The sequence below is a fragment of the Nanorana parkeri genome, unplaced genomic scaffold (assembly GCF_000935625.1).
Source record: "Nanorana parkeri isolate BGI_ZX_2015 unplaced genomic scaffold, ASM93562v1 scaffold1420, whole genome shotgun sequence".
NCBI lineage: Eukaryota > Metazoa > Chordata > Amphibia > Anura > Dicroglossidae > Nanorana > Nanorana parkeri.
The window spans coordinates 147,734-168,649 of record NW_017307688.1 but is presented as its reverse complement, the minus strand read 5'-3'; the positions used below and the strand labels follow the sequence as shown (position 1 = coordinate 168,649).

Sequence of the window (20,916 nt, the reverse complement as noted above, 5' to 3'; positions counted from 1 at the left end):
GAAGAAATAATAAAATTAATATATGGGATACTATTACAGGTATTAAAGTTTATGGAAAAGTAAAAAAAATGTTTGGAAGGTACGGAAGGGAAAATATGTAATTTTTTTGCGGTGTGTATCCAATTTCCAATTGGGTAGTGTTCCTATTACTTCCTGTTCTGTAGCTGCAATGGGAAGTGAGAGAAAGTCTCCCCAAAGTGTGAGCACTTCCTCTTTTGGACTTTTTTTTTCCTTTACATGCACTACCTCAGATCAGAGTGGCAATGGGTATTGTAGAGCCAAGCAAAGTCCTAGGTTCCTCCTTGACTCTGATATGTCATATGACAGGGGAGACCTGGGAGGACTTCCCTCACTCTGCTGAGCAACAGTACATCCGAGGTCTGTGAATACATTTCAGGAAGGGAGAGAGAGGGTACTTGGGGGGTATTTAAGTTTAGAGGGGTAGATATTTGTACTGGAAAGAGGGTATTTTTAAATTGTGGGGAGGAGTCACTCTTGACTTCTGTACTATGTTTTATATACTACTGACCCCGCACTGTGAGTTATACTTACTGCTGACCCGCTCACTCCCTGCGTGCCGCAGTACACGCTCCTGACCCACCCGCGCGCCGCAGTACACGCTCCTGACCCACCCGCGCGCCTCAGCACACGCTCCTGACCCACCCGCACGTTGCAGTACACGCTCCTGACCACCCCGCACGTTGCAGTACACGCTCCTGGACCCCCCCTCACTCTTCAGTACACGCTCCTGACCACCCCGCACGCTACAGTACATGCTCCTGACCACCCCGCATGCTACAGTACACGCTCCTGACCCCTCGCACGCTACAGTACACGCTCCTGACCACCCCACATGCTACAGTACACGCTCCTGACCCCCGCACGCAAGCTAAAAAGGTAACAGTGATGTGCAGACCAAGCTGTCCAGCAAAAATGACAAGGGTGGCTGCTTCCACACGAAGCTGCAAATATTCTCAACTATTACACAGAGGAAAGGATGATGCGTCTGCTCCAAGTTGTGAAACATGTCTTTAAATAAACATCAGACTTGCTCAATAATGTAGACAGCAAAACAATATACCAAGTGAGGTCACTGACATGAACCCATATTTTCCTAATCCTCTTCAGTGAGCGAAAGTCTAGGTAAAGCTGAACTCCAGACAGATATTAGTGCATTTCTCTAATAAATAATACATTGTTAATTGTATTGCAGTGTAAGTACCTGAATCTGACCTGGTATCGGCCTTTTGCAGTCCTTATACAACAGGACTGGGGTGTGAGAGGAAGAAGCAGAGCAAGCAGCCCATCAGTCCATGTGCTGACAAGGAGCAGGCCGATAGGTGGATATAGCAAAGTGACAGGGAGATGACGCATCATTGTGCCGCTTCTCCTTTTACTGTCCAGTTATGGGCTGGGGAGGGTCAAGGATGACCTGAGCTCAGAGGAAGTGGGTTGACTGATGCTGGCCACCAGACATCAGTCACTGGCAGGATCACAAAGTGAAAATAAAGAAAACTAATGCAGCCACCACATCTAAGCACCAGGGAGCTGCTATATATTACATTTGATGTTCTTGGGTTTAAATACCCTTTAGTATTCAAGGTAAGGTCTTCCTAATGCATTGTATGGAGGGGAATGATGTCTCTCTCCGGAGTCTGTGGCCTTGTTTTATACATGAAAAGAATGTTGCTCTCTCTTGAAGCTGCAGATTGGCATTGCACACTGTTATCATTGTTTTATGACTAAGCCTGCATAGTACAAATGACACATCATTGTAGATTAAAAGGTTCTGTTAAACACAGCTTATTATTTATTATATGTAATCGCTGCCTATACCTGTTGCAGCCTGTCCTATTCAGGGAAGCCCATGATGACGCACGCGGCCTGAAGGCAAAGGAATAATGGGGTTGTCGGGACAGTCTGTGCTTGGTACCCTCTAGTACAGATGAAGCCTGCAGCTCCCATGTCTTGATGATACATATTCTGTCTCCTGTCCAGGAGGCTGACGTGAATTCCCAGATTCCACTGAACCCACATGGCCGGCATCTGTATGTGGCGCTCCCTTTCCGGAGGTCTAAAGATGATCGCAGCTAGGTGGACATGTGGGTAGCTGCTGACCACACATTGAGCCAAGCACCACAAAAACATATTGCTGAGCTACAGTATCTTTTGCCCCAATTTCCGCTCTGTTGGTCAGACGTTCAGGTTTTTTTTTGTCACTGTGCCCGTTTGTAGACCTATGCAAAATCTTTACTGTAATAGAACTGCAAGGAAATGACCAAAGAACACTAACTAAAAACAGAGAGGAAGATTTAGAAGATAGGCAAATGACGGGGACAGGAACTGCTACAGCTTTATGCCACATAAGCAGAGACTGACTTAACTGCAGAAATGTGATTTTATTCAGCCAGTTGTCTACGCCAGATGTCCCTAGCAGGTTTTGACCTGTTTTCTATTATAGGTAAAGCATTGCAGCTTGGTTAAGGACTGCCCCCAAGTCTGTGATTGGATAGTGAAGGAGCAGCAAAACATTGAAAAGGTCAATGCTGTGTTCTCTCTTATTAGCCAGGTGTAGTTTTGCCTAACTATCATGTGCCCAGGGTCATCCCTATAATGTTGCATCCCGGACAACAAGGGAACCAGCGAGTGACCATTCCCTATCAGCACCCCCCTATCCCGGACGACAAGTGAACCAATGAGTGACCGTTCCCTATCAGCAGCCCCCATCCCGGATGACAAGTGAACTAATGAGTGACTGTTCCCTATCAGCATTTCCAGTGCCGAACAACAAGTGAACCAGTGAGTGACCATTCCCTATCAGCAATCAACCCGCCTCCCCCCCCCGCAACAAAATCACCTCAGGTACCAAAATTATTATTAGGACAGCCCTGATGCTACCCATTACAGTGATGGGCCAACAGCAAGGCTAAGGAAGTGAGCAGCACTACCGATCATGGGTGGTTAACAATACTTGTATGAAAGCTTTTTAGATACAGGTTCACTTTACCACAAGTCTGAGCTACTCCAAAGAGACCTTACACAGGGTTGATTAATTACCTAATCAATCAATGGCAAGTAACATGCTTCTTCATACCCCAAGGTATTTTCTGTTGTCCAGGCGGCTGGATGGAGTGACAAGGAAATTAAGGAAAGGGATGCGTTTTTAGGATGGTAGACATTAAAACAAAATGCCAGGATTTTTACAACCCTTCAAAGTCTTCCTCCAGTATCTTAAAAAAAAAAAAATTCCTGTACATATCCTATACATACTGGTCATTGAACAAAAGTCTTCTTGCCAGTCCAGTGATGCCACCAGTACTTCCTCTTCTTCCTCCAGAGGTGGCAGCGGAGGGCATTCTACCAAGACTGAACAACACTCATGTAATGGCATGTGAGCACTACGTAGTCCTGGAGTACTATAAGCCCAACTTGCATGAAAATGTCCCCAGAATGACTGTCCAAGGAAAAAGTCAGGGACAGCGCTGGAGCATGGAGAGGGTAGGTAGAAATTGGGATTTATTTATTTTTTTAACACGGCCCTAAATCAAAATATTTTGTTTTTTTTAATCCCGGAGTTCCCAAATGTGCAAGGCAAAGAAACAAGCTGGCTTCAAATTGGAACACCTTTCCTGCATTGAAAGAAAGGGTTCTCGGGTCAATGGAGTACTAATAACAGCGAGATACCTAAACATATCACTGAACTATCCAAACTACTGTTTAAGTATGCTACGCTCCCAGCAAAACAATTGAAGGATGACGCCACTGGACAACTCACAAGGACTAATCACTATCACGAGTAAACGCACAGAAAGCAAGCTAAGGAGGGTGAACTGAATTCCATCAGGCTTTCCAGGACTCTTCTCACACCCTCCTCTTCCGTACTTGGAGAGCTCAGCTTTTGGGAAAGGCCCCCTGGCTCACCACTGACAAGTCTGAGTCAAACATAGCGGGTTACCTGCCAGGAAACTAAACATACCAAGCCAAAGAGTCTATTCACTCGAACACAAAGGCAAGATAGCTGGAGCGCTCTGCTGTTAAACCTTAAAATGCAAACTTCATCTTTAACTCCTAAATGAGCAACAGCAAGATAATGGCAAGCAAAGGCGCTCTATGTAAACTTCACGTTTTCAGAAACGTTCACAAATCTTTTAGTTGAGTCACTACACGAGGTGCCAAAAAGCATCAGGTTTCAGAAAAAGGTGTGCACAATAATAGTCTTCAGATCTGTTGAGTGCATGCCAGAGGTCTCATTGTGTGGGAACGCTGATCAAGTGCACGATGGACCTGCTACAGCAGATACCCAACAATTAGGCTCCACCTTCGCCATCCACTTGTTGCGCTTGTTTTTGCATGTTGAACTTGTTTATTCACTTGGATTTAGGTTTTTAGAGCTTTATCTGTTGTGTACACTAGTGGTTCTTGATGGCCGAGGGGCATAAAAGGAATGATATGCATGGCTCCACTCAGTCTCCTAAACTGAGGATATTGGGATTTGTGATAGCAATGAGACTGAGATACCGTCTGTTTTGAGTGCTTCACACTGGTTAAGTAAACATTTTTTCAATCCTTTTGGCCCACCTCAGCATAACCTGTCTAGTTAGTGGGCAGGTGTCAGGGCATATGGGTGGGAGAGACTGTAACCTGAAGGCCACAGATCTTTGGCCACATATCAGGACAATCCTGAAGAACTTTCACCCTTCTATCTTGTACAAAAATAAGTGTGGTAAGAACTACTGTGTATGAGTACCTGGTAGGCCTAGCGTCCAGATATAAAAGTTCTTCCGAGATGGCCAGAAGGCCTCTCCTAGAAAGCAAGTATAGGAAAAAGTTGGGGTACTACTGACTTAGAGTGTGGTACAAAGCTTATAATAATGATTCTCCAGCATGCCCAGGTTGCCACTCTCATGAGCTCTCTGCCTTCCAACTCCTGGCCAGACCAGGCAAATCCATCTTAACAGGAGGCACTGGGTCCCTCAGGATCCAGCTTTATCTGAGAGGTACTAATATTCCCACCTCACCCGCTGGTGCATGGTTTTTCCACCATCCTGAATAGGGATTCTTCGATCGAACCCCCATTGTACTAGACAGGATACTCCCTAGCCAGTAACTATGCCATAAGGCAAGAAAGCAGCTGAGTTTTCCCTATAGATATCAATATGAATGGTTATATAACCCTTGATTTTAGCCACAATGTTGAGAAGTGATTTTAGAGTTGATGGCCATCATCAAGGCAGTGTATGGAACCAATGGCTTCTATGGGCCTTTGGGAGATTTGAGAAAGTATGACCAGACAGGTTATGCTGAGGTACACTTAAAGGAGCAAAAAAGTCTCCCACTAAACCAGTACAAAGTACAGTAGAGGCTTTGCAAAACTAAAGGCATTTCCATATCTCACTTTAATCACAAATCCCAAGATTAGAGGGTTATTCCTCATATTAGGATAGTGTATGCAGTGTGAAAGAAAGCCCATAATGGTTCTCCAGCATGCCCAGGTTGCCACTCTCATGAGCACGATAAGCTCTCTGCCTTCCATCTCCTGGCCAGACAAGGCAAATCCATCTTACCAGGAGGTACTAATCTGCCCACCTCACCTGCTGGTGCATGGTTTTTCCACCTTCCTGGATGGGGATTCTTCAGCAGAAGCCCGATCAGACTAGGCAGGTTACTCCCTAACCAGTAACTATGCCATAAGGCAAACCGTTAATAATATCGAGCTGTATATGTGCTATAGACTGGCGGGTTCTGGATGCCCAGTTGGCCCAGGAGCATGAAAAAAAAAAAGGGATTTGCATGGCTCTGCCCACAATCCTAAAATGCAGAATAAACCCCCTTTTGGGGTTTGGGAGGAGACCTTGTGTTCTATGAAGGATCTACTGTGCTTAATACAAAACTCAGCAATGAACTTTGAAAATTGCATTTTCAGAGGCAAAGACACTCCAACACAAAAGGGAATTATTCCCAGGAGGAAATGCATTCCCGGAATTCCCAGGACACATCCAGCTGTCAGTTTCAGATCTATAGGGGCCAAGCAGCTGCCTTATATCATTCCTTATTTTCCAATAAAACCATATTTAACATTGATGGGCTCCAGAGCTGTTACACCGCACTGACAGCTGGTCTGTGCGCACAGCAGGAATTCCTAAATGGATAGCACGATCAGGCTCAGCTCAACGCCTTACTACTGCTCAGCTGCCTTGTTGCTGCACTGATGCGGAACAAATGCGTTGCTGGGTTCTACAGCACTCACAGAGTTGATGGAAAAAATGCCTTAATATCATGCTATATAAACAGTATTTTGCGTTTTGGAAAATACAATCAAACAGGTTATGGTGAGGTGAAGAAAAAAAAAAATCAATCAAAAAGTCCCCCACCGAGGGCCCGATCACACTATAGCGGTGCAGTAAGCGGTAAACGGTACTGAGCGTTTAGCGCAATGCTATAGTGTGAGCAGACCCTAAACCGATACAAAGCACAGTGAATCCTACTTAAAATAAATAAAGGATATTGTGTGAAGCCATGCATTTCATTCCTGTATACTCCAGGATGACTGTACATCCAAAACCACTTGTTTATGGCACAGATACAGCCTAATCTTATAGAGCTATTTATTCCAAACTGAATACCCCCCACGCCTCACCATGACGTGTTAAAGTCATCACATCCATCTCATTGGTAGAGATACACGCATTAAAAACAGTGGATACTTCTAGATTTGCTTATTACCTATGAGAATACATTTGATGCCTCTAGCTCATACAAGTCTACAAGACAGAGTCTGTCTCATTGAAGAGTATTGATTCTACAGTCTCTTATAATTCCTAGCCAGAGATCACATAATTTAGGCTGCCTACATACCTCCCAACTGTCCCTCATCTGGAAGGGACTGTCCCTCATTGGGAGGGACTGTCCCCTCATCTGAAAAAGGGGCAGTCCCCTCATCTGAAAAAGGGGCAGTCCCCTCATCTGAAAGGGGCAGTCCCCTCATCTGAAAGGGGCAGTCCCCTCATCTGAAAGGGGCAGTCCCCTCATCTGAAAGGGGCAGTCCCCTCATCTGAAAGGGGCAGTCCCCTCATCTGAAAGGGGCAGTCCCCTCATCTGAAAGGGGCAGTCCCCTCATCTGAAAGGGGCAGTCCCCTCATCTGAAAGGGGCTGTCCCCTCATCTGAAAGGGGCTGTCCCCTCATCTGAAAGAGACTGCCCCTCATTTTAAGGGACTACCCCTCATTCAGAACCAAACCCCTCTGCCCCTCTTTCCTCCTCAGTTGTCCCTCTTTTTGCTCTGATATACAGATATCTAGGAAAAGGTTCTATCTAACTACCAAAATGTTTATTCTGCACTAAAACCTTTATCTCATCTACTATTCAAAAAAGCCAGTATAAATGGCATTTAATGTTAAAAAAATACAATTCTTGGTTTAACCGATCATTTTTGGCATATAAACTCTTAATGGTCCGCATAACTGGGATGGTGACATTGTAAAGGTAGGAGGTATGTGCCTAGGCAAAGAGCATTAAAAGCAACAGTGATCTGTAACAATGGACATCTTTGACTCTATTAATGTGACTTGGCAATGAATCTAGAGAGGATATTTGAAAAACTGTTAGCCTTTTATTCACTTAAATGTTCATAAAACACTCCAAAGCATTACGGGGGACTAAAAATGCTTCTTTAGGGCTATAATAAAAAATCAAAATATAAATAAGTTCTAAAAAAAAGAATATATATATATATATATATATATATACATATACATATACATACATACATACATACATACACATAAACACACATCACGGTAAGGAACACTTTAATACTTCAATGGCTGTAACCTGGTAACATCCTTTCCTTTTACTGATGCTAATCACATTCTGACCTATAAAGCGGCAACTTGAGGAAACATTTCAAAATCTGTATGTGACCTCTGAAATGGAACAACTTTCAGCTAAAACATTAAACTGAAATGATACTACCGGCTCCTTTAAACCCTGCAGTGCCTATTTAACAGTCATACACCACAGCCCGGAGATGAGATCCTGCTATGTGAAATAAAGATGCGCAATGTTTAGAAACAGGAAACCACAGATCTTAGGCCTTATCTCTTCTTAAGTTTAGTACAAAACAGAGATAGGAGCGCTTCGCCAAGACACGAGGAAACGGTTTCAAGTTCCTAATGTGATCAATCTTTGTGATAGGACTTGTCAGAAAACAGAGCCGCACCAAGATTTGTTGCAGCCATTTGCAGGCCAGAGTTCCAAATTGCAGCGCAATTGTTGCTTAGTTAATTCAACTCGGGTACAGCTCTTTCCCCTGTATGTAATTTCAGGAGAGCAAGATGAATCACTGCAACGCTTTGAGCAGGCTGTAGAGTGCAGGCACCATTAGATCGCCCTCGGAACACACTATTGTTATAGGGCTACAAAGCTCAGACAAGCTTACATGTAACTGAAGAGTGTCCTTTCGGTCCATGGCTACCCAAAATGTGCCAATGACCAGGACAGGGAAAATATATTGCTCTGTCGTTTTATTGTGAATTCTCAGCTCGTTGGTAAGATCTTCTTGAATGTTACAGCGCTAATAAAACAAGAGCTGACCCTGGAAAGAATGTACTTCCTTATGTTTATAACAACTGTCATTATATGTACTTTTTTACCACAGGGGAAAGGAAAAACATGTGACCTTGCATGTCTCTGCCTAAGGATTTAAAGAAGAACCCCAGTAATTTAGGAAACCTACACTTGACGTGGGGCTACCCCAGCTTTGTCCTGGCCACTCCACACCCATCCCATAAGGGTCAGCGACCAATAAAAGGGCACCAACTGCATAGCTGGGATTGTGTCTCCAGTGTTCCAACTCTTTCCCTTCCATCACTTGGCTAGTGTCCATTTAATCATTACTATAATATATATTTATTACAGTTCTGCAGTTCTGTATCAGGGTAAGGAACACTTACAGAAGGGTCTCACACCACAAGTTTACTCCATTTTGTGTATGTAATGGAGGATGTAGCAAAAGTAGGGAGACCCCTTGGCAACTTCATCCCGACCACCATGTGGAATGAACATAAGGGAGCTCTTTCAGTGGATACAGTACATACATAAGAAACTGGTGCTGTGGTTAGAAGGACTGCGTAGAGGGTCTTCCGAGATGCCCTGTATGATGTAAGCCGAATTTTGTGTTGATGGTGTAATGCACAGGATGTGACGATGCTTGGACCACTCTCAGAGAAAATAGTAATTAACAAAACAATGGACGAGAGGATAGCCATAGCACTCTGATAAGAGCCATGTAGGAAAAGGGTGGAGGACCAAGGCACCGAGTGCCATGTAAATTCAAAGCTGGGGACCTCAACGGGGGTTAGCCAACACACAGTAAATCACAAGACAGCATCAAAATAATAAGTCCACATTGTTCTGGGAAATGCAGTATTCATATCTCACACTACAAATCTTTTCCCTTTATGTATCAAGGTTGTCTCTGGAAACAAATGGAAATGGGAGGCGGGGTTTAGAGATGTTATATTCCTTTCTATAAGTGGTACTTACAAAGAACAGGAGGTTAAATAGAAACAGGAAGTACTTGGTCACTTTCATACATCCGTCGCTTGCCATGGTGTCTGAGTGTTGGAGCCTGAGAAGAAAATAAAATCCTGGTTAGGAATTATAGAACATTAGAGAATATGCAATGACTTCCTAAGAGACTGTAAAATACAGGAGAACAGGTACTCTTAAATACTAGACCACACAGGGACTCTTACATACACATGAACGCACAACTCACACACAGCCTCTCTTCAGACCAGCGCAGTCTGTTCCAGACCAGAAAAATACTGCACGTCTTATTGTGTCTGGTCTAGAATGCACTGGAACTGCGGGCAGGTTCACACTATTTTCCGGACTAGATCTGGTCTGGAAAATGGTGTGAAAGTGCCCTTGAAAAGAGTATGTGTAGTGACTGAAGCTCAATTTGTCAACGTGTTCAACCTTCAAAGTTGTCACGGGAACCAAAAGCTTTGTTCGCCCGCCTCCCAAAAAAAGAAATGCTCAATGGCCATCCAATGGCAGATGAGCAGAAGAGAATCACAGTGGGACCCGGAAGAATAGTCAGGGACTGCGGCGTAATTATAGCCATAGTTGCCCCTGTGGCTTCTACGGGGCGTGGGGTGGGAGGGAGGCCCCCATTGGGAAGTTGAAGCAAATTAAACTGTAAGGACCACAGTCTAGAAAAGCAGAAGTTAGGAGTCATAAACAATGACTATGATCAATGATAGTCATAGATGCCCTCCAAGCAGTAAGGAGCATTTGTTTAGCTGTCTTAGCAACTTGGATTTATTACCAAAAAAACTTGGCTGCAGCCCGGTCACTCTAAAATTAATTTATTGGCAATTTTTTTCTACGTGCACATTCATGTCAGTCCCTGCCCTCAAGGGACTTACAATCTAAGGTCCCTATTGCATACACATACAGGGACAATTTAGACAGGAACCAATTAACCTTCCAGCATGTCTTTGGAGTGTGGGAGGAAACCCACGCAAGCACATGAACATGCAAACTACTTATAAAAATAGTGTCCTGACCGGGATTTGAACTGGGGACCCCGAGAGGCTGCACGGCAAAAGTGCTAACCACTACATCACTATAAACCCTGTATGCCTTATGCAGTAAACAAATCCCAGAGGGTCTCCTCAGCTAAAACCGAGCTGAGGTTTGTAGTTCTGCAAAGAAAAAATCCAGTTCATTTGATGGATATACATTCATTGTGTGCAGGAGCATTAGAAATTAAGTCACAATATAAAATATAGTGATAACTCTTATTATTGAGACTACAACTCCTATTATTGGCATGCTATATATTAGAGCAGTGACCCATATTGTCACAGTTGGCCACAGAGAAAAGTTGCCAGGGAGGGGGGGCATCAATATTTTGCTGCAGGCCCCATGATCCATAGTTATACCGCTGGCCAGGGGAGATGGTGGCATCAGACAGAGCAAAGATTGCAATGCTGACCTGTCACTGTTGGAGTGAGAGACAGAGTGACGCAGATGGTAATGGAGGGGTTAATCCGGCCCCGATATACTAAACTTGCAATTTCACGGTTGTTCGGTTATGAGATTATTAAACGGCATCTGCAGCGGCATCTGCAGCGTGTGTAACTGCGGGACAAGCCGAGACACCTCACAGCCTGGGGAGCCCGAGTCTTGTTTTCCTAACACACTTCTGTCCCGCATCTCAACGCCCAGTTTATATCTTCTACATGTGACACATATGGGTTTATTTAATCCGGGACTCCAGAAAAAGGGTTTTTTTGGGGGAAGGGGAAGGACCTTTCTCAGCAGAAGACCGATGAGTTTATCCCACTGCCAACGTCTCCACTCATCTTATCAAGATACATATTATTTTTCAATACATAAATAAAAACGGTAATTTTCTAATATGTATATTACTATATAAAGAAATACAGCTTGGTCCCCTACCTGCCCTCATAGGGCCATATAAATAAATAGGATTTTTGGGGAGGCAGATTCTTTGAGCATTTTTTAGGGCAGAAAACACTATACAAAACGCTCAGTGTGAACCGGGACTAATCCTCATCTATGAGCTTAAGATTTTAATTTTTGTCATATCTCAAAGCAAAGTCCAAATCCCATTCTCACTGCCACGGTCTCAAAGCCCACAAGGTATATGTGATGCTCAAGGTGACCACACGGATGGCGCCGTGCAAACACTAGTGATAAAGCTATTTCACCGACACACACTTGAAAAAAATCTTTTTCAAGTCCAGTGGGGATACTTCATCAGAGCGACAGTATAATTCAGTGTCACTGTCGCTCTGATGAAGGATCCCCGTGCGTACGTTAGCACCGTATGACAGTACATCTGGTATTGAATAAACATATCAATACTTTAAAGATTTTTTCAAGTGTGTGCTGGTGAAATACCTTTATTTATAACTCCAATCACAACATTTAAATAAGCCCAAACCATACAGGAAGAATAGGTGTTCCTCTGGATAGTCTTTCGTAAAATGGTGCTGAACATAAATGTAACAAAAAGCAAAATCAAACAGCTCAAAAAACAAAAAACAAAAAAAAAAACCCCAAAAAGATATAAAAAGACACAAGAATGAAAACTTTCACAAGAACTGGTCACAAAGTATCTGACGAGACTTCCACAACAGGACTGAAAGAGGAACAATGCACAATGAAAGCAGCAGTGAGAATTTGTCCCAAATTAGAGGCGTCAGCTTTGTCATGAGTCGTGTTGGGGTTTTTTTTTTTTCTAAACTTGTGTCACAGTCATTGTACATTCGGGAGGATTTGTGGGATTCCCCGATAATTCAGGGTCACATTGTCACACGGGAGGCTCCGTCAGGCCTGAATGTGAATAGATGGATTTGAGTGCTGCAAGATGTCCCTTTGTGTCAACACAGGGAGCTTGAGAGAGGAGGACCTGTCCTTTGTCTCAGCAGCGTGTTATTATATGCATTGTGTCAGGAGAGGGCTGGGAGACGGAGCTTTTCTTACGCACGCCGAACAATGCGGCCTCTGTGCCTCTCAATGCAGCGGGGCGCTCCCTCTGTTGTCACCGTGCCCCATGCGCCAGCCTCAATGAACTAGCCACGGGAGCTGGCAACAAAAGCCGCAGAAGGGCCCGGGCCTGGCAGCTGGAGGAGCCATGTCCGCATCTGACCCTTTGAGTCTGTGCCGCTATTATGTCTATGGAAATTAACTTAACCAGAGCGGAGTTCCCAGGCCTCCACCCCTCTCCCAGCCAGACAGCGAGCCCTCGAAGAAAATGTATAGGCTTTGTCAGAACACGGGACAAGACACCGGGAATGTTAAAGGGACTGGTTAAAGCACATAATCAGATTATGGAAGACACATAGGCCAATTGTAGCGTCACGCCTATATTCCGAGGAAGACATCGCACGCCATTGTCTTATCTACTAATGTATAATTTGTAAGAGTCTCTATAGTCATGGCTTTTGTGCACATTGTATTGATGGACTTTTGCCTTAAAACTCCGGCTTGGAAATTTGTCCCTCTTAGGGCCCCGTTCATAATGGCTCGCAGCATTTCCATGTGCGGTGATCGTGCTCCGATAAAGGTTTAAGGTGGGGTTTGCTGAAACCGTGCAAAGTGTCACAAAATAACACTTCATGAAAGGGGTACTTCAGGAATTGTAACAACTAACCCTTACAGTGGGGCTACCTCCAGGGGCGTCCCGAGGATGGGTGACACCCGGAGCGGAGACTGGGTGAAACCCCGCCGTGACGTTGCCGCGCACGATGATCTCATTGCACATGCGCGGCTGTTTTATTGACGCCCGTCGGCGGCCGTCTTGGTGATGTCCGCTGGCAGAGAGAGGAGGGGACGTTCACCCGGCCTTGTTTGCAAAGGTTTTTCAAAGCCTTTTCTGTTGGAGAGGGGGCCAAGGGCTAGCAAAAATATAATGGTCCTTCCAATAGAGGGTCCGCTTTTACCTTCTCCCCCAACACATACTGCGACTTCCTTTTTTTAAACCCGTGAACTGTATAACCGAAAGACCTGCCAGTTCCCTATGGAACTAACAAACTTGTTACCTTCTTGGGACATTAGTAAACAAACAAAACAAAAAAACACTAAAAAGGTGTAAACTTATACTATTATTATACAGGATTTATATAGCGCCAACAGTTTGCGCAATGTTATACTAACATTCTTCAAAAAGTTAACTCCTGTTTAGGATTGAATATGAATGACCTACGGGTCATTTCATAAATAATATCATCTGTATCCACCTAATCTGAGATGTATCTCATTACCTATGATAATTCACTTGATTTATAATCCTATAGCAGCCCAGGTGGCTGCTATGGGGCCTGGGGTGGAAGGGGGCCCCATTAGGTTGTTGAGGCAAATTAAACCTAGAAGATGTGAAGATAATACAGTACGGTATCATTAAGGGTTGGAGTGGTTGCAGCTGATCACAACTCTAATCCGCTGCAATGTCTACAGTGTAGAAACAACTTCAGAGGCACAAGAGGAGTCTTTGGGATCTTGGCATCATTACTCACAGCTCAGAGAGAGGTAATTGGGGGGGCCCATCATATTTTTGCTATGGGGCCCTGTGATCTGTAGTTACGGCCCTGCAATGGGGACATCTATTTGGGTTAAAAGCTAATTTGGCTGGAGGCAAGGATACTTCCCTTATCCCTTACTCCTGCAGGCTTCCTCTTCTCCGGTTTCACAAAGCCTTTTCCCTTCGCTGTCCGGACGGTCAGCAGCTCTCCAAAGTCATCACATACAATGAAAGACAAGCAGTCCTGCTCACCTACAACCCTCAACCCAGAACGTTGGACAGCAGAAAATAGTGCAGGCCCCCAGGAGGGTGAAAGGTAAGGTATTGGTACTTACCCCCCTAGCCAAATTAACATTTTACCAGGGTGGGCAACCTTGGCACTTGTTGAAACTACAAGCCCAATGAGCCATTGCAAGACTGACGGGCCACAGGCATGACTCCCAGAGGATGATGCATGCTGGGATTTGTAGTTATACCACAGCTGGAGAGCTGAGATTGCCTGCACTGCACACAAGGGGTAATGGGTAAATATAACTAGAGATACAACAACTAATCGACTAAATCGATAATGAGAATAGTTGGCAACTATTCTCATCATCGATTAGTTGGTTGGGGAAGGAGAGCGCGCGAGAGAGGATTTTTTTTAATACAACCAATCGATTAGTTGAAAAAAGTAATCGGGTAACTAATCGATTATGAAAGTAATCTTTAGCTGCAGCCTTAAATATAACAGCAGCCTGGAGTTGGGCTTTAGGTGACACCTCGGCCCCCGGGGGTCAAACCCAGCCATTAAAAGCCCCATCATCCCTTCCAGCCATTCCAGCTTCACAGCCTCTCTCTCCAATCACTGTGTTCCCTATTAATGATACCAGGAGAGCAGTGATGGAGCTGCGTGTTATCGCTTTAACAACTTTGGACCAATCGGCTTTCACCTAATAAACACTCGATGGGACATTCATTGGGGCCTCGCTTGGAAAGGCGGCTCATTCCTTCCAGCGCTGAAAGTTTAATCATAAAACCAAAAGTGCTTTTTTCTCAGGCACGTTCAGAAAGGAAAAAAAAAAGGGAGCAGCAGCTCATGGCCAAAGGGCTTCTAGCACATGGAACTCGGGGCGAAGGGAAGGACAACTAAAAGTACATATACATTCTCTTATTCGCTCCTTTTTGATCTGTTGAAACAGCATTGGAAGTGGGGCTACCTCAGCACTGCAAGGGTTAAGTGATCATTTTGTATGGGGGACGGGGGGGACACAGATGAGGCAGATATACACCCAACCCTCGGTCCCACTGGGCTGCTAGATCGGTCCCCACAGCTGGCTTCGGCAGCTTAAGGACCAGTGACATCATCAAATCTTATGCAAATCCATTGACTTGCATTAGACGTGAGGAAGCCAAGGAACAGTCCATAGTTGGAGAGATGAGTGGTAGAGAGCTCAGCGCCATCTACTACGGTACTGAGGATCAGGTGAGTAGATCTGCTTCATTTGACGCATCGGAGGCACCAGGGTGGGTGCCTCCGTTACTTCACTGCCGGCGGCTATCTGGCATTTTTTTTAGCCCCTGTGACTCCATTTTCCTGAGATCATGTGACCAGGCTGGCTATCGGACCTCAAAGGGGAGAACGGCACCGACTCCGGGAATGTCCAGTCAGCTGATGTAGTCTCATGACTGCGGAGCGCTGTGACTTCCAAAAAAACAAACCGGTTTTATCTCAGCAGGTTATGACAGACGAGATAAATAAAAAGTTCCCTGTGACTATAGCAACCAGTGTCAGCAATGAGTATACAGCAACCCTGACAGTTTACTGACACAGGCTACAGGAGAGACAAACACAGAATGATAAGGCTGCATGCAGCCTTAGATTTCCTTTTTCTTGCAACACCATTGGCTGACCTCTGTGTCACTTAGTGCAGATCAGCCGCAGGAGGCGGCCAGAGACGGCAGACCTGCCGCAGGAGGCGGCCAGAGACGGCAGACCTGCCGCAGGAGGCGGCCAGAGACGGCAGACCTGCGTCAGGAGATGGCCAGTGACCACAGACCTGCATCAGGAGATGGCCAGTGATGGCAGACCTGCATCAGGAGATGGTCACAGACTGCAGACATGATACAAGAGATGGTCAGAGACTGGAGACCTGATACAAGAGATGGTCAGAGACTGCAGACCTGCAATAGGAGATGGTCAGAGACTGTGCACATGCTATAGAAGGAGACATATGTCAGAAGACTGCTAGAGACTTGGGGTATGTTACCCCCCAGACTTAATACAGGAGATGGTCAGAGAAAGGCGAGAGAAAAACAGAAAAGCGATGGCCAGCACAGAAAAAACCGTTGAACTACCAGACATCGGTCTAAAGAACAGTTTTCCTTCACTGCCTTCAGAAACATAGAATGTCCGCATGTGGCCCCAGGGCCGCAGGTTGGGCACCAAGGTCCCAGATCCCCTTAGCAGGCAAAGACTTGGCAGATGCCGCATTAATCTAAATATTTAGAATCCTCCTTGCAACTGGCAAAGCGCCGCTGGCGATGTGACCGGTGCGCTCGCATGTGTTTGCGCTGTGCGTAGCGTAGGGACGGGGAGCCGAGCCAGGCCGAGCGGACACACGCAGATGGGGGAAACGAGGCCAACAGCTGCGGCACATGTGAACAGACATAGCATTGTGGGGAGAGGCCAAGCACACGGCGTATCCCTCCCCTGTCTGTACTCGTACCCAGCGAGGAGGGGAGATCAGTTACCGCGTGCTGCTCCAACCCAAAACGCATACCAGACTCCTCGCCGATTAACTGGCTGAGCGCTGAAAGAGGACGCGGCAGTGAGATTATTCCAGAGCCGCGTTCAAGTTTCAGGGTGTGCTCCGGTCATGTACATGATACATTTAAAGGAACGCTCCGCTTTCATGAATACATCATAACATATGATAAGTGAGTTCAGTTACTTTAAAGGAGAACTCCAGGTATGCAAAAAGGTTAACCCTTGCAGAAGGGCTACCCACACACCGCAAGGGTTAACCGCTCATTTTTCTCTAGGGGGTGGAATAAAGAAGATATAGTCACCTGATCCTCGGTCCTGTGACGGTAAGTGCTCGCCTCTCCTCCCCTCCCATCTCACCTCTTAACCCCCCAGTTGTGGTATGTCCCTCAGGTTCCTCACGTCTGATGGAAGTCAAGGGACCTGCATTAGACATGATGATGTCACGGATCCTTAGACCGCCGGAGCCCGGGGGAGAAAAGGCTGTGGGGACTGGTCTAGCAGCCAGCGGGATCGAAGATCAGGTGAGTATAAATTTTATTTGAGCCCCCTAGAGAAAAACATGGTTAACCCTTGCAGTGCAGGGGTAGTCCCACTGCAAGGGTTAACTTTTGACATCCCCGGAGCTCCTCTTTAAGCTTAAATTTCTTTGTTCTCCATAAATACCTCTAAATAGAAGTTGAGGGCCTTCACATACCTGAGCACTTGCCCCGATGTCCTGTTTTAGGGGGGCTCCTTTCCCTTGCATGGTCCTATGGAGCCACATTTGTGTGCGCTAGTAAGCTGTGTGTGTCTCCACTAGGGATGCACCGACAGTGGCGTCACAAGGGGGGTGCGGCCCGCACCCGGGTGACACCATTGGAGGGGTGACACCAAAATGACTGAGTCATTTTGGTGCCACCCCCCCTCTGAAAAGTCGGGCGCTCGGTCATGGACCGAACGCCCGACAGTATCAGGAGAGAGGAGGGGACTCGGCGGCATACCTTATCCCGCCGGGTGAATGTCCCCTCCTCTCTCTGCCGGCGTCCATCACCAAGATGGCCGCCGGCAGGTATCGGAATACTGCCGCGCGTGCGCGATGACGTCATCGCGCACGCGCGTGGTGACATCACTGCGCCTCGGCAGGATGACACTCGGTTACCGCTCCGGGTGTCACCCAGCCTCGGGACGCCCCTGTGCACCGAGATATTAGTATTGGTATGTGTGCTGATGCCTGCTAATCGGGAGTCATTATATGCCGCCTGACTTCCTGAATGGGACTTCCAGTACTCTGTATCCGCGAGTACCGAAAAAAAATCGTGCTCTTGTACTGGACAGGAAGTTCAGGAAAGCCAAGCTAAGAGAGCCGCCTAAGGTGACACGGATGCCGTATAACGCACTGCAGAGCAACAAGCCTGAACGAGCCCTGACAGGTGAAGTGTATTTGTAAGACTCTAATAACAAGCAGGAGGCAGGTGCTGGGAAGGTGTGACAATCAGTGACTCACGTTACTATGGCTGGGAACGGTTCTCCAACGGAGGAACGGCACAGCGATACATTGTTTAAAGTCAATCTGATTCAAAACAAATAATTGCAGAACAAAAGCAACAGCTAAACACAGATCTAACAGGAGTTCTTTTACCTGCCAATGGATTTGTATTTCTGTCCATTCAGTCCCGAGGCATCACATGTAGAATTTACCTAGAGGGGAGGGACTGCATTAAAGGAGAACTATGAGGTGAGTGCTTTTTACTCACCTCATAGTTATAGCCGGCCTGCGACAATGAGACTGTCACAGGTCAGCTCAGTAGATCGGGAGGTGAGGGAACACATCCCGGCGTTCCCTCCCCTCTCGATCCTGTCACGGCTCTCTGCCGTGACAGGGGAGGGGCTCCATTCCCCCCTCCCCGCTCCAATCCGCCAGCGCTGACTGGCGGAACGGACGGGGGAGGGGGCGGGCACAGCCGACTCTGCCTCTAGATAGGCAGAACCAGCTGTCAGTCACGCAGCTGGGCGGATCCCGGCACAATTGTCGGGATCCGCTTCAGCGTCTCAGTATACCGCAAGCAGCAGCTCGTGGTATACTGAGCCTAGGATGACGGGAGGACGCTAGTTTGTGTCCTCCTGTTACCCTAAGGAGAACTATGGGGGAAAAGCCTTAACCCCATAGTTCTCCTTTAAGTGCAGCCTGCCTAGGAACACCTACTCCCCCACACTGACACCCGTTTATGAAGGCATTTTGATATTTCCACAACTGCTCTGAAGAGTCAGACCACTGCTTGCATCAGTACTGAGAGCTCCGGAGAAGAGTACCGAGGCAGTTTTCCTTTCCTGTCGCCAATACATGGCAGCATACGAATGAGTATGGCCCCGCCCCCAGCCCATTTGTATGCTGCCATGTGGGTGTCAGAAAAACTGAAAATTATATACTTACCCTATCGGTAAGTTTCCTTTCCTGACACCAATACATGGCAGCATATGAATGGGTATGGCTCCGCCCCCCAGCCCATTTGTATGTTATCTATATATATATATATAGATATATATATATATACATATATAATTATACACACACATTTAATATTAATATAATCAAATAAGAAATCTCATAATATAACCTCCTAATCATACTCAAACCCTGAGGACAGTCCCGGTATAATTGGGCTTTGTCGTTGTACTATATTCTTAATTTGGATAATATAATCATTATTATATAACAAAGCTGATATCTTAATTAATTGGTGGTTTATAATGATAGAGGTGATGATTTAATCTGCTCTAAGTCTATATTAATGAAAATCCATATATCACACCTCTGCTGGTGCTACAACTATCTATCTATAGCGCTATAGAGGGAACCGCCCCTGTAGTGAATGCAAACATAAACGTAAAAGGTGCCATGAGGTACCTATAGAAATGTTGACATTGTGTCAGTGACTCACCAATCAGATGATGGCCCTGGGGCGTGCAACTCCAAAAAGTCACCGATGATGCAGAGATCAACATGCAAAGCTGAACCCAGTCCTATCACATGTATGGTCTAGTTCAGCGTTACTCAACGTTTTTTCAGTCACGGCACCCTTTAGAAGTCTGCAATATCTCGAGGTTCCCCGGTCTAAAATGTCGTAGATTTTAAAGGGGAGCCAGGGCCGGATTTCCATTTCAGGCCCCTGTAGGCACGAATGGAAATCTGTTTAGCCTGAGCTGGCGCCCTTACCTGCTGAGTGACCCGCCGGCTTTCACACATCAGAGAAGGACCCCGGCGTCGCGTAACGCTGCCCTAAACACCTGCCCGCATCAGACAGACATTTTACAGGGCAGCCTTAAGCAGCGCCGGGGTCCTTCCCCTGTGTTTGCGGAAGCAGGCAGTTCCTATAGACCCCACTGGCCTATAGGAACTGTGCAGCCTCCTTGCTATTGCTGGTCTTGTTTCTTGACACAACACCGGGAATTAGGCAGAGTAGGGACCTGCACAGCGCCCCTCTATGGAGGGCGCCTGTAGGCATGTGCCTATCCTGACCCTGCCTAGTGGTAAATCCGGGCCTGGGGGAACCCCACTCAAAAAAGTGGGTTTGCCCCTATACATCAAAGTGACCCTTTCAAATCAAGACCCCCCACCGCCCCTTCACATCAGCACCCCCCTTCACCTAACAGTCCCTCAACCACAACATTTTGAGGCACCCCTGAAGAAACCAGCAGGCATACTGCAGCGCACCCAATCCACTTATGATTCGGTCATAGCCCCTTGCCATCACTGTACAGCAGTGCTCAGAATGGGAGAGGGGGAAGCGGAACAAGAAACCAGTCAGCTGTGCTGCAATGCAAGCTGATAGGAGGAAAGAGCAGAGTAACAAGAGAGATAAGCTCATCAGTCTGCTGCTTCTCCTTTCATTGTCCAATCACAGGCTGGAGGAGGGGCAAGACCTTCAAGTGTCACTCAACTGCAGCAGAAAAAAAAAAAAAAAAGGTCTCCTGCCTTGCCAGACAGGGCTGTGCTGTGGGGTAGAGGTGTGTAAATGGCAGAACTGGATGGACAGGAATACATATCCTGTAGCCGGTTACACTGCCGGCATGGATGTATTTGATCGGTGAATTTAGCTGCTTTCCTGGAGTTCAGCTTTAAATTATAATGC

General features: G+C 46.2%; 1 protein-coding gene across 1 annotated transcript in view; it reads right to left on the bottom strand.

Moving 5' to 3' along the window:
- Positions 1-20,916, bottom strand: part of CD82 (CD82 molecule) — a 59,662-nt gene that overhangs the window by 14,913 nt on the left and 23,833 nt on the right. Inside the window, exon 2 of the mRNA XM_018569892.1 lies at positions 9,543-9,627. Within this exon, the coding sequence (XP_018425394.1) occupies positions 9,543-9,608 (66 nt within the window). The 5' untranslated portion in view covers positions 9,609-9,627. The remainder of the gene's footprint in view (positions 1-9,542; positions 9,628-20,916) is intronic.